At 47.5% G+C, this 13,382-nt stretch overlaps 1 protein-coding gene across 1 annotated transcript; it reads right to left on the bottom strand.

Annotated features, from left to right (window-relative positions):
- Positions 1–608: 608 nt before the first annotated feature.
- MAPK1IP1L (mitogen-activated protein kinase 1 interacting protein 1 like) lies at positions 609–12,768 on the bottom strand. The gene is made up of 4 exons (XM_064659604.1): positions 12,635–12,768; positions 5,070–5,097; positions 3,823–4,536; positions 609–3,372 (listed from the first exon to the last, which is right to left on the bottom strand). Exons 2-4 carry the CDS (start codon positions 5,091–5,093, stop codon positions 3,361–3,363), a joined length of 750 nt encoding a protein of 249 aa, XP_064515674.1. The 5' UTR covers positions 5,094–5,097; positions 12,635–12,768; the 3' UTR covers positions 609–3,360.
- Between the last annotated feature and the right edge of the window lie 614 nt (positions 12,769–13,382).

Consider the following 13,382-nt stretch of genomic DNA (forward strand, 5'->3'; position numbering starts at 1 on the left):
GCACTGGGCACACTGTTCTGTTCACAGATGTAAGGATCACTTTTGGACCATGGTCTAAGAAGAGCTTGTTCTCAAGCCTTCGAGTGGGTAAATAATTTTGTTTCCACTCTTCACTGCTGCCATTTTTACCTCCCTGGGAGGGTGAAGGTGTGAGCAAAGGCAGCAGCACTGGCCAGCTCAGTGTGAACTGCCCTGCAAGCCTCTCTGTGGAAATGTAATCATGACTGATGCCCAAACTTGGGAGTTCACATTAATGCCAAGTCCTGGAGTCTGTGTTATCCACCCTATCCCATCAGACTCCTGACAAGTGTATAAAAACACCGGTCTGGGGGTCACTTACCACATCCATGTGGGCCAATCTGGCACAGGAATTGTTCAGAGGCAGGGAAAACACACACCACACTCTTCACAGGTAAAAAACAGTCCCACTCCTCCTCTGGAACAAGCAAGACCAGATCCTTTCTCTCTTAATCACTAAAGAATTTGTGAACATGCAACACCTGAGGCTGACATGCTACACCAGAGCCATGGTCACATCCACATTTAATATCCCTTTTTTACAGGCTGCAACAATCACAAAAAAGGAATAGGAAAAACACTCACAGAAGTCAAGTAATTCTGATTTTATATTCAGGCTTTGCAAAATCAAGGATGTCCTATTTTTACTATTCATTCAAGGCAAAAGTCTACACAGGCATGTCAAAAGCAGGAATTGAAAAACAGTGAACACAACAGTCTTGAAAATACGTTTAATGTCTAATCTTATACAAAAGTGACAGCATTTTCAAAAAAATATCAAATCCTGTATTTATAGCTTCTCACTATCATACAGCAATATTTGTTTCATCTAAAGAAAATACAGCAGCAGGTGATAATCTATACTTTAAAGATGTGATTGCTTATATTCTGTATTGTAAACAAATGCAGTATGTCAACCTCAAAGCACAAGTCAAAACGAACTTCTCAGCAGTTGAACTCAAACGATGCATAGAAATGTACAAATTCCATTGCAAAAGCTTCAGGCCAGAAGTTGCTCACACTTGACATAACATGTGATAAAGTTACTACACGGTATATAGTGACACCTTGAGTTTTTACACAATAGATTAACAGGAAATACCCTTTTCACTGCTATGCAAAGAACTCTGCTCACAAAAACAAAGGGGTTATGAAACAGTTTTCATGACCTCAAGAAATACGAATATACATTGAAAAACATCCCATATATATTGAATTTTAGCCTAAATGTTCCAGTAATAAATCCTGCCTATTTCAGGAAGAACCTAGAAGTCTAGTTACTTTTACAAAACCCCTTTCCAAAAAGCATTACTTGCTACTTTTGCTTTCCTACCTCTTCCCATTCCCTGCAGAGACATACGGCCAGTGCAATTCCAGCTGGAGTGCTGCTACTGCATGATCCATTCATTTGGAATAAACGTGTTTTCATTACATTGATTTACACTCTAAGGCTGCAGGTATCAAAAAAGCACTTCAGCAAATGCAGTCCATGTTTCTTATGTTAGTTTTTAGTTAGTCTTGCCAAGATCTAACCCAAGACTGCTTGGGGGGGGGCAACTGGGGTTTGTTTAAGGTTAGTGGAGACTCATACTTTTGGTTCCTATTCCTAAGGTTAAGTTGCTGGGTTTTAAGTTGAAATGTTAAGTATTTTTGTTCAGCTCCAGTATTGCCTTCCTGAAACAAAAAATGCACATTCCTTTGCTATCAGTTTTCATGGCATTAGATTAAAACAGGCATAGCTCAGCTGGCTGCTTCCTCCTGCACAAACACTGTAGGATTTTGCCATAAAGGCTACAACTACCAACAAGAGTCACCACCAGGTCACCCCACGGTGTTTTTAAGATGTCCATCACATGCATGCAGGAAGCCACAAAGGTACTGGAAGAGAATTAAACTCATTTTCACAGTTCCATGATACAAAGACTCCCTAATGAGCTACCATGTGAAGCGAAAATCTGTTCCTAATTCTACCCACAGAGGCTAAGTTAGGAGATCCCCCAGCTGGGGATGAAACAAACTGTCTGTGGCCCAAGCCCAGGCCATGAAGTACCACCAAGAGGGCCAGGACTCCTGGCTGACACGTGGCTGTGTCTTGGCAAACCCCTTGGATGTGCTTTGCACAGATATGGCAAGAACAGGAAAACTCATGGCAGCGCCCCTTCGGAGGCCGGGGGGGCAGCTACACAGCAGTGCACAGGCTTCCTGACATTCAATCTCTCCCAAATTCCACTGACTCCGTGAGGTATGCACACACCCAGGTGAGAACAGGGGGCTGCTCCCAGGATAACATCCAGCAGAACCCCAAGGAGAGCCCCCCTCATCCTCAACAAGGATCTCTGTAGCCGACGGAACCGTCGTGCCAAAAACTGCTGGGAAGGGGATGGTCAGGGTGGGGTTTGCTTTTTTTTCACCTTTTAAGCTCGAGTTCAGTTTCCAGGGATCCGAAACAGTCTGCTGGGTTTGCACAGCCCAGCAGCCAAGTCAGAATTTGAAATGACTAGAACCCAGGTCAGAAACAGGGAAGTACCTACGAGGGGATCGGTTTCTCTTTACACGGACCAAGCCAAACTTCCAACCACCACAGAATGAGAACTGGCAACGGGAACGTCCTCATTGGCATGCACAAAAACTCACATTTGCTGATTCAAAGTTAAAACCGCACATCCAGGTTATTCCACTTGCACAGAAACGCCTGTTTGGGAACACCAACACCCCGGTGGCCGACAAGTCACACCGAGGGTCTCCAACGCGGCTCCTTCTCCTCCGTAGTCCCAGACTGAGGAATTGGTTTGAGTATGTACAAAATGCTGAGAAAACCTTGGAGTTCACATGCTCTGTCTCGTTACAGTTACTGTAGCACGTTCAGGAATTAGGTTTCTTGACTAAAATGTTGAAACACCTTATTTATTGACATTTTAGAATAACCTGAAAATAGACAAAATATGACTATCCATCCGTTCGGTCGCCAGCACGAGTCTGGCAACGAGACTTAAAGCATTAATGGAAATTTAAGAATTAACTTTTTTTTTAACTCCATGGGCCTGATTCTTTACAATCCTTAGATGGCAACTCCCGTTTTCTTTTTCCAAGGAATGCTTGCAAGGTAAGAACCACAGATGTTAGTTGATTTCTTCTCTTTGTAATTCACTTTATTGAACCGAACAATTACGCCAGCATATGAGCAAGGTAAATTGATGTAAACTGCTCCTTCATACCTCAGATGCACATACAAGAGGCAATACTCTTCATAGCCCCAAACATTACTGAAACAAAAACTGTAAAAATCTCTGTAAGTAGTGGATGAAGGTGGAAAACTACAGTATTTTGTTGCCCAGAATGTGTTCAACGGTAAGGCTGCAAGAGACAATAACTCATGGTCAGTACAGGCTTTTCACACAGCAGTTCATTCACAGTTATAAAAATTCTTAATTAAGAAGAAATTCATGCTCATAAATTTGTTACCCCCTCCCTACGTGCCTTAGAAGCAACCTCTCTAGGTAAAAGAGACTGGAACACTTTTTATTTTTGAAATTATTACAAGGTTTCCCCTCCTCCTCCCTTTTTTGGCTTTTAGAGGCTTTCCAAGTAGTGGAAGAGCACTGTAATGAGAGACATGCCCCAAAACTTGAAATAATATCACTATTCTAGTATATATAATATTTAAGAAGTTGGCTGTTATCCCACTGACTACAGGAATAACACAGGTGTGCTCAAATTCCTTACCTGCACTAACAGATTTGTGCTACTGAATTATAAAAACGAGTATTAATTCAGAGTGATTCAAGACCAAAACTAAATACTCACATGGGGACCACCAGGCATTGACGGAGCACCAGCAGGACCAGATGGCACTTGAAAAGGATTAGGGGGCGTAGGATATAGTCCTGGAGCTGGATATGATCCTGTGGGTGGAGGAAATGGCCCTGGCGGTGAAGGTCCCCACGTTCCAGGCGGGACCGTGCCCCACGGCACCGTCGGCGCGGCCCCTGGAGTCTGGGTAGGAGCGGAATATGGCCCAGGGGGTGGATATGGCATGCTGGGAGCAGGATACTGCCCTCCCATTGTTGGTCCCCATGCTCCAGAGGGCATGGATCCCCATGGCCCAACAGGAGCAGGAGGCGCAGCTGGCTCTGTTGGACCTCCGTAAGGTCTTGGAAGCTCTGGAAAGGGCATATTTGGTGGCGGATACTGCCCTGGCGGGACAGGACCTGGCACAGTTGGGGGTGGATATGGACCACCAGGAGGAGGGCAGGAGGGTCCGGTAGGAGGAGGAGGAAATGGAGCAGGCGGTCCCGGGGGCATTGAAGGATACATTCCCGTGGGAGGAGGTCCGAAGGGCACGCTGGAAGCGGATGTGTTTGGTGGTAGTCCCGTCGGTGTCATAGGGGGGGCGCTGGGGTTATTCCAAGGGTTGGAAGCTGGCCAGCCCTGCGGAGGCTGCCCCGGCTGCTGGCCAGGCTTGGAGCTGCTCACTTTGGAGGTTTTAGCAGGCGACTGGTCTGGTAAAGCATCTGCCAACTGGAAGACAAAGCGCCGGTGAGAGCGGAACGTGCCGACCGGAATTCCCAGCTGCAGACATCCCGCCCGCCGCGTGCCCACGCTCCAGCTGCCAAAACGGGAGGAGAAGAGCTCTCTGTGGCTGCACAGACATGGTTACATTCATCCTTGTGCAGGTAGCACAGGGCACAGGGCATTCTGACATGCCACAGTTAGAAATCCAAAGGATAAAAGGCCACCTACCACACGGAACAAAAAGCAATTGCACCACAAACCTGGGAACGTTTTCCTACATTTCCATTACAGCTACTCTGATGCCTTTAAAGCACAGCTCCTTTGTTAATGTCACAGAAGAGAACCCACGAGGCACCCAGCAGCTTCCAGTGTTTAGTCCAGGGATTGCTACATTTACCCAGAAGGAAAACACCGCGACTGCAGTACAGAGGAAATCACCTCTCAGCTGTCAGCTCCCCTTCTCCTCCAAAAACTATGTCAGCTTTTAGAAAGAAGGAACGCAACTGGCTGATCTTCAGGAAAGAAAAACTGTTACTTACCGAAAAATCATCAGTTCCAGACATTGTGCTGAAAAGTAAGGTAAGATAAAGTGAAATTTGTTGAAAATAATAGAGGTATTTTTAAGCAAGAGTTCATGAGACACCTACGCCGGTCTCACTGGAAGCACAGGAAGTGCTGAACTGGCAGCAACTCTTGGTGCCTTGGTTTTAGTGACTCTGGCCCACACCAGATCCAAGCTTAGCAGTGTTCTGTGCCCAGGGGACGCTTTGGGGATCCCTGGGTACAAGGTAATGGAAATAAAATTTACAGGGACCCCTTGGAAGTATTCCAGGTGTTTTCTAAACTGGGATTCGGAAAAGGTATGGCACGATTCTTGCAGGTGGAGTCAATGCATCTAAAACAAAACATGATTAAATCACAGAATCGTGGAATGGTTTAGGTTGGAAAAGACCTTAAAGATCATTTAGTTCCAACCCCCCTGCCAAGGTCAGGGACACCTTCCACTACACCAGGTTGCTCCAAGCTCCAAGTCCAACCTGGACCCTTCTCTTCTCCAGGTGAACACCCTCAGCTCTCCCAGCCTGGCTCCAGAGCAGAGGGGCTCCAGCCCTTGGAGCATCTCCGTGACACCCTCTGGACTCACTCCAGCAGCTCCACATCCTTATGCTGGGGAGCCCCAGAGCTGGAATCCCCACACAGATCTTATTGTCAGAAATGAAAGAACTACAGTTTGCTGATGCTTTATCCTCCAAGTGTTCCACAAAACACTACAGGCAGTGGATGCTCTTATTTACCTTCACTGGCTCCAGCAGCTGACCACAGACCTGGCAAAGGTGTCACTAATGTGTAACCAACTTCCAACCCCTCCACACTTCCAAGCAGCACCGAAAACAGGAACCACTGAGCCATGTTCTACCTTTTCATGAAGGCAACTGCTGCACTTGGGGCTTTCCAGAGCTTCACCACAGTGATCCCTGACTGGCTCTGTCAATCCTGACGAGCCACACAAAAGGGCAAAGTTCTGTTTGGTTTGACTGACAACAAACACTGACTAGAGGTGAGGAACTGTTAAAAAGGTGACCAAGAGCAGGTGAAACGGGTGGACACTCCAGAAGGTTTTAGGGGAGAGTGTAGGAGACAGAGAGGAGCACAAGAGGAGGAAAAATGCAAAAATGTAAGTCAAGAGTACAAGTACTACCACCAGGTTGACCCCTGTTCCCCCTTGTTGATGGTGAAGACGTCACTCCTAACACTGAGAGGGGTCTCAGGGATGGAGGCTGGGGCAGACAGCCCAGATCAAATAGGTTTATAAGCTCCATTAGGTTAATGTATATCCACATTATTTGCATTATGTCATTTATAGTCTCCTCTGAAACTGCACTGTAAGTTTATTCCTACCTACACAACTTCCTAATATTAGGACAGTTCTGGCCATTTAGCTCAGCATCCCATTTCATCTTAACAATGACCCCTAGGGAGGAACAATAGAGGGATGGCAATCACCCCAAAACTTCCATGATTCCAAACTCAGACACTTCCTAAGTTACAGGCAATTTCTATGGAGTAACAACCCTCAAATAACTCATTTTTCACAAACGTGTCCAATCACCCCACTTGGATATGGGGATGTCCCATATCCCTGCCCCAGTGTTGTTCCTAAAACACCCACTGGCAAGGAACTCCACGGGCTACTATCTGTTGCACAAAAAGGCACCTTCTTTTTTTGCTCTAAACCTGGATTTTACTGGTTTCAGTTGTTGCTCCTCCAATCTTGCAGGTGAGGAAATCAGCAAGTCTGTCTGCATCCACCTTCCCATGCAGATCATTATCCTACAGATTTTTGCCACCTTCTTTCAGCTGTCTCTTCTCCAGGCTGAGCTCCAGCTCATTCCACTGACCCCTGTGCAGCAGCTATTCCATACCTTTCATTATTCTCCCTGCCTCTCTTTGAGGCTTTTCCAAGTCTTTTGTATCTCTTGGGATGAATGACAAGAAAAAAACCACAGAGAACTGAAGATGTGGGATAACCATTGATTTATACAGTTTCACAGTTATGCCCTGGTTTGTCTTCTATTTCCTTCCTAATACTTCTTAATGTTCCATCTGCTTTTTGATCCCTGTGGAACTGACACTTCTGTGGCAGTATTTCATTCCCCAGTGCTAAGGGTCAGCCCATCATTTTATATATGAAATTATATGCACCAGTCTACATTTATCTACTCTGAATTACATCAGATTTATCACCATTGAATTATATCTGCCAATTTATTACCTAATCCTTACTTTCCTGAATGGCTTCCTGTCAACAGGACACTGCTCGTCCCATTTCCCAAATTATTTATGACCACAAGGAGCAACTCAGAACTCTGTGGAAACACAGTGAACTTTTCAAGTTATACCCAATAATTTAAATAAACCTTTTAAGAAACACACCTAATAATTTACATAAACCTTTCAAGAAATACCCATTCATTTAAATAAACCTTTCAAGAAATACCCATTAATTTAAATAAGCCTTTTAGGAAATACATGTCTACAAAGTTAACACCTGGGTGGAATTCAGTGCCTAACTGCATCAATCTGAAGGTTTGTTAAAACTCCAGCATTAATTTATAAGAGCAGTAGCTCCTTCAAGTAAGGAATCTTTGTCTCAGATCAGGGACACTGCTCAGATCAATGACTACTTGTTTAAAATTGAGGAACCAACTGAACTACATCAGGAAAGTGGTTTCTTCTCCCATTATTAACAGCTCAGATGTTCCAGAGACATCGACCAGAAAAAAACCCCTCAATTTCTCCTCAATAAATAGCTCTTAAGTTAAGAGTTCATTAGCTTTTGCAATGATCCACACTCAAAAATAATAAGTTGACATGTGCTTTTTAGTGGCATTGGAGTTCAATTTACCTCCATGGGCATAGAAGTTATTTAATAAAACCCACAAAATATAAGAAATCACTCATTAATATAGATACAAGTAAAAAAAAAAACACCTTTTAAATATGTGCACACGTAAATGTAGTAGTGATAATAATAATAATCAAAAATCATGATATCAAAAAGCAACACCAAAACAGGCCAAGAGAATCCTCCTTTCTTTAGGGAGATTGAGAGATGGGATAAAACCAACTGAAAAGCAGATCTACAAGAGATCAAAAAACAGCCCTGAGAAGAAGTTGGAACATTTGCTGCAAAGGGGAGAAGGAAAAGAGGTGATAAACCTAAAGGAGAACTCAGAAGAAAATCCTGTGATCTGTCACAGAAGTGACAGAGAGGAGGAAATTCAAGCCAAGCAGTGGATGAACACAGTTGAGACAGTTTGTGGGCAATGGCATGGAAGGCTCTAGAATACACAGTTTTGGGTTACACCCATCCAGTGATGAACTGGTCCCAGATGTTCTAACTAGGACACCCGATCACCAATATCAGCTAATATCCCCAATAATATCTGTTAGCAGACAATTCCCAAATATTTCTGTGCCATGAAAACGAAGGGAACAATTCTGCTGCACGATTTATGAGGGGGGGGAAAAAGGTACTTAAGCATATCTTATAATGAGATTTAGTGGCTTTTTTACTTTGGCAAGCAGACAAGAGCAACATTTGTTGGCAACATTTGGGATAACTGAGCCCATGCCAAGCATGTCAAGGATCCTCTTGCAGACAGGATGGCCTATTTCAGGGATGTTTTTTAAACAGACATTTAATCTGGGTACTGCCACCTTCATTTCATAGGAAAGAAACTGAAATTAGCCCTTAGACACGTTAAGAAAACAGATGAACTCATCTGTACTTAAATCTGGAATGTATATCCCATTCAGGTTGTTCGACACCAAAAGAATTTCAGTCGAAACCTTACAGAAATAACAATTATATTCATAAAAATATTGCCCAAGGCACCCACGTGCTCACAGATTACTCTGTCAGACAGCAGGCCTCAGAGTAACTAAAGTCCCCCCTGGTCACAGGTGGGCTCAGGATTTTAGGAAAAACCCCACTGAGTGGTGCCTTGATGGGATTTTTAGAGTCAGTGAATTAACAAATGGACTCTTATTTTCTCTCTAAGCTTTCCTAGTGCACTGAGATGAGCAGAGAAAAGCCCATTTGTGTAACAGACTTTAAACTCTACCCCAAATTATCCTTTCCTGGAGTTAGGATGAAGGAAGAGCAAGTGGAAGAAGGAGGGTTCAGCTAGCAGGGAGCAGAGAGACAGCAGAGCTGGCAGCACTCAAACCCAAGTCCTGCTGCATCCACTGTGCTGGTAAGATAAGATTTCCTTTGTTTTCCCAAGGCCAACGCCCCTGGAAACATCCCTGGCTTTCCAGAAGCCCAGAGCCTGCCAGCTCCAGGTCCAGCTGGTCAGGGCACCACTTCCCAGCCACCTCTGAGGACACACATGGCCAGAAGCACCAAACAGAAGAGAAGGATGGAGAGAGATCATCCATGTCTGCAAAAAAGGCCTCCAGGAGCTCAATCTCTCTCATCCTTTATCCTGGAGAGCCATGAGAGGGATGAAGGACTTCACTGCACCTGCCCAGAAACCACACACAGGAAAATCTTCAGGCCACAGGCCAAGGCCTCTTGGACACCCAGGAGCTGCTCCCAAAAATCAACAGCAGGGAGGTGAGAGGAACGAGGCTGCTGGGCTCTGTGCCACAGGCTGGGAAGAGAAAGGCTGGGAAGCACAACTCCATCATGGCACTGGCAGGAGAGTTTGACCAACAGTGCTCACAACCAACTGGTGACCTGCTGAGAGGTCTGAAATCCCTGTTTCTGGAAGTATGGTGCCGTGTGTGCTGTGCTAAATCCGTCCTACAAACAGCTTCCACAACAAACCAGCTCCACAGTGTTTTGGAAGCTCCAAACCCTCTCTGATCTCATCCATCCCACCAAAACTGGTAGATCTAGTAGCATTTTTTCCCATGCTCTCGCCTTTCCTGGCTTTTATCCACCACCAGTCCTTAGGGATTCTCATTAGAAAGAGCTGTCCAAGGCACTTTTTCTTCCTTACCCAAAACTAAGCATCAACTGCTTTCCCATTTCTTTGAGTTGTGTGACATTTTTCCAACACTTGATGTGCCAGATTTAGTTCCTGTCTCCAAGATCATCTTTCAAACCCAGGAAAAAAAAAAAGGCTTTCTGGATGCAACAGGCTGTGCTGCATTTCCACTGGGTGGCACAGCTCCCTCGGCAGAGAGGTTCCTTTGTCACTCCAAACATGACTAATTCCTACCAGCATAACCTCATCCACAACAGGATTCCTGCCCACATAAGTGTAACTACCCAACATAGCACTTGGAGAAAATGGAAGAGACACCAAATCTTTGACAGCTTCGAAATGTTTTCTAAAATATGCAAATTCCTGCAGCTTCAGGCATTAAATATCAACACTTTAGAGCTGGCCTTTATGGTATCATGGAATGGTTTGGGTTGGAAGGGATCTCAGAGATCATCCAGTCCAATCCCCTGCCATGGACTAGACCAAGTTGCTCCAAGCCCCGTCCAACCTGGCCTGGAACACTTCCAGGGATCCAGGGGCAGCCACAGTTTCTCTGGGCAACCTGTGCCAGGGCCTCAGCACCCTCACAGCCAGGAATTCCTTCCCAATATCCCATCTCACCCTGCCCTCTGGCAGTGGGAAGCCATCCCCCCTTGTCCTGTCCCTCCAGGCCCTGGTCCAAAGTCCCTCTCCAGCTCCTTTTATCTCTCTTCAGGTACTAGAAGGCCACCATAAGCCTGGAGCCTCCTCTTTTCCAGGCTGAACAATCCCAATTCTCTCAGCCTTTCCTCATGGGAGAGGTGCTCCATCCCTCTGATCATCTTGGTGGCCTGCTCTGGCCCTTTCCCCAACTTTAATGCCTCCTCACATGCCACAGATCCTTTAGTCTGCCCTGGGTGTTTATCCAGTGGGAGAACAAAGGCAACTGGCAAACTAAACCAACAGCTACATCACCAGTAGCTCCATGAGGTTTGGTGATATTCCTGCCCCTTCCCATGTCTGTTTTGACTGACAAAAAGAGACAAAAGGCAGATCTTTAGTTTTCAGACTTCCAGGCTGGATTTCAGTAGGAGCAACAACCAAATCATGGCATTTGCTATAAATTATCAACCACCAGAAAAAAAATAAAGTCTTCCAAACAGAGGTCCTGGCAGTTTCCAAGAGCTGTAAGACATAAAGCCATAAGGATCTGTGATCTGTTCCAGCCTTCCAGCCACAACAGGCCACTCAAGTCACAGCCCTGATCACTTCCCTGGTCCCCACAGCACAGCCAGCTGGTCCCACACCCTGCAGAGAGGGATCCCTGTGGAGGTGCCTTGTTTGGTGCCAGCTGGGATACATCAGGGCAGAACAGAAAGTCTCCACTGCCAAAGGTTCCTCCTGTCCACAGCACCCAGCCCTGTGGATCCTGCACAAAGTGCATTAGTCCAGCAGCTTGGAATAACTAAAACTGATCTTTCAGAGTTGCCTCTGAATTTTGTTGAGAGCTACAGAGCTCATTCTCATCCGAGAATCCCAGACTGGTTTGGGCTGGAAAGGGCCTTAAAGATCATCCAGTTCCACCCCCTGCTGTGGGCAAGGACACCTTCCACTATCCCAGGTTGCTCCAAGCCCCGTCCAACCTGGCCTTGGACACTCCAGGGATGGGGCAGCCACAGCTTCTCTGGACAACCTGTGCCAGGGCCTCCCCACCCTCACAGCCAAGAATTCCTTCCCAATACCCAATCTAAATCGATTTCTCTTCCAGTTTCAGTTAGTAAAAACACCAAAACCATGTGTCACATCCCAGTTGAAGCCTCACCTCTGACACACAAACCCCACAGAAACCTTTCTGCTCCTCAGCAAAGGGTCCTTCACAGGAAAACTCCCCTTTCCAGGATCCAATCTCACAACTGGCACCTTTCACATCTCCCTCTGGCATGGCTAAAATGCACTTGGACGAACTCAAGCTCCAAGGAGAACATCCCAAATGCTTTCCAGGACCGCCTGACATTCCCCACGGGTTTTTCCATCAGCCATGATCTCCCGGGCGTCGGGAAGGGCAGTTTCAGGGCGTGTCGGTTTTGCTTCAAAAAAAGACAAAGCAGCCTCCTTTGTTCCGACATCCCCTGACAGTGAGGCTGAGCAGCCCCGGATCAGCACGGAATTCACCCGGGAACAAGTTCTCCCTTGGAAATTAAACCTGCCAGGCCGGCAGCTCTCAGGAGGCACCGATACCACACAGTACTGGCCCGCCCTGGAGCCTTAAGCATACGTGAAAATTTGATAAAATCAACCAACTACGAAACCTTGACTTTCCTGAGCCCTCCCTTAGGGAGGAACCTCTCAGTTAAAACCACTTGTACGCAGTTTACGCTTATTTATAAATTACGACCAGGTAGCACAAATAAAAGCTGACGAAATATCCCACCCAGCTAAGTCAGCGCCGTCACCAGCGCCACAACCAACCCCCCGGTGCTCCGCAGGGCCCGGCACCGCCCGCCCCCCGCATCCCGGGCGGCACCTCCAGGGGGGAGGGTGCGAGGCGGGGCCGCCCCCCTCCGCCCCTCCGCGCTGCCTCCCGCGGGCGCGGGGCCCGTGTGCGCGGCGGGGCGGTCCCGCGGTACCTGTTTTGGGGGAGCCGGCCCAGGCCCGGAGCGACGCGGCGGCCGCAGCTCCACCGCCACCGCGACGGCGCCGGAACCGGAACTGCGTCACGGGGGACACGCCCACACCGGGGGGCACCGGCGGCGCGCGTTCGGGCACGCCCCCTCCGCGCCGCAGGCCCCGCCCACCCTCAGCGTGGCCACGCCCACGTCTCATTCCGGCCGTTCGTCCCTGCGTTGTTGGCCACGCCCACCGCCCGCTGACCACGCCCCACACCCATAAGCCGCGCCTACACCTGGACACGCCCCCTTTCCGTAACATCTATTCCTCAGGTCACGCCCATCGCTTTTGACCACGCCCCCGCAGCAGCTCTGTGCCTGACCACGCCCCCTCTCTCCTCAGGCCCCGCCCTCTCCCTCTTGGCCACGCCGCCTCCACCCCGGAGGGGGTCACGTAACAACGCGCGAGAGCGCGCGGAGGAGGGGCGGGGGGGAGGGTGTCACGTGACTCCTCCCCTGAGGGGTGGGCGCGGCCCCTGAGGGGACCCGGCCCCGGGTTCCCCCCCCCCGGCCTTGTCCTTGAGGCTCCGTTTTCATCCCTTTAGTTTTAATAATAAAATAAAGTAGTAACTTGTGTTTTTTTGTCCCCTGCCCACCCGTGAATCAAAATCTATACGGCTCAAGACCAAGACCAGTCACAGAAATCAAAAATAACCCCCCAAAAAGACCCAAGAAAGCAAAGCGCTTACGGTTCTGTCTGTTCAGCACC

Source organism: Pseudopipra pipra, chromosome 6 (assembly GCF_036250125.1).
Source record: "Pseudopipra pipra isolate bDixPip1 chromosome 6, bDixPip1.hap1, whole genome shotgun sequence".
Lineage (NCBI taxonomy): Eukaryota > Metazoa > Chordata > Aves > Passeriformes > Pipridae > Pseudopipra > Pseudopipra pipra.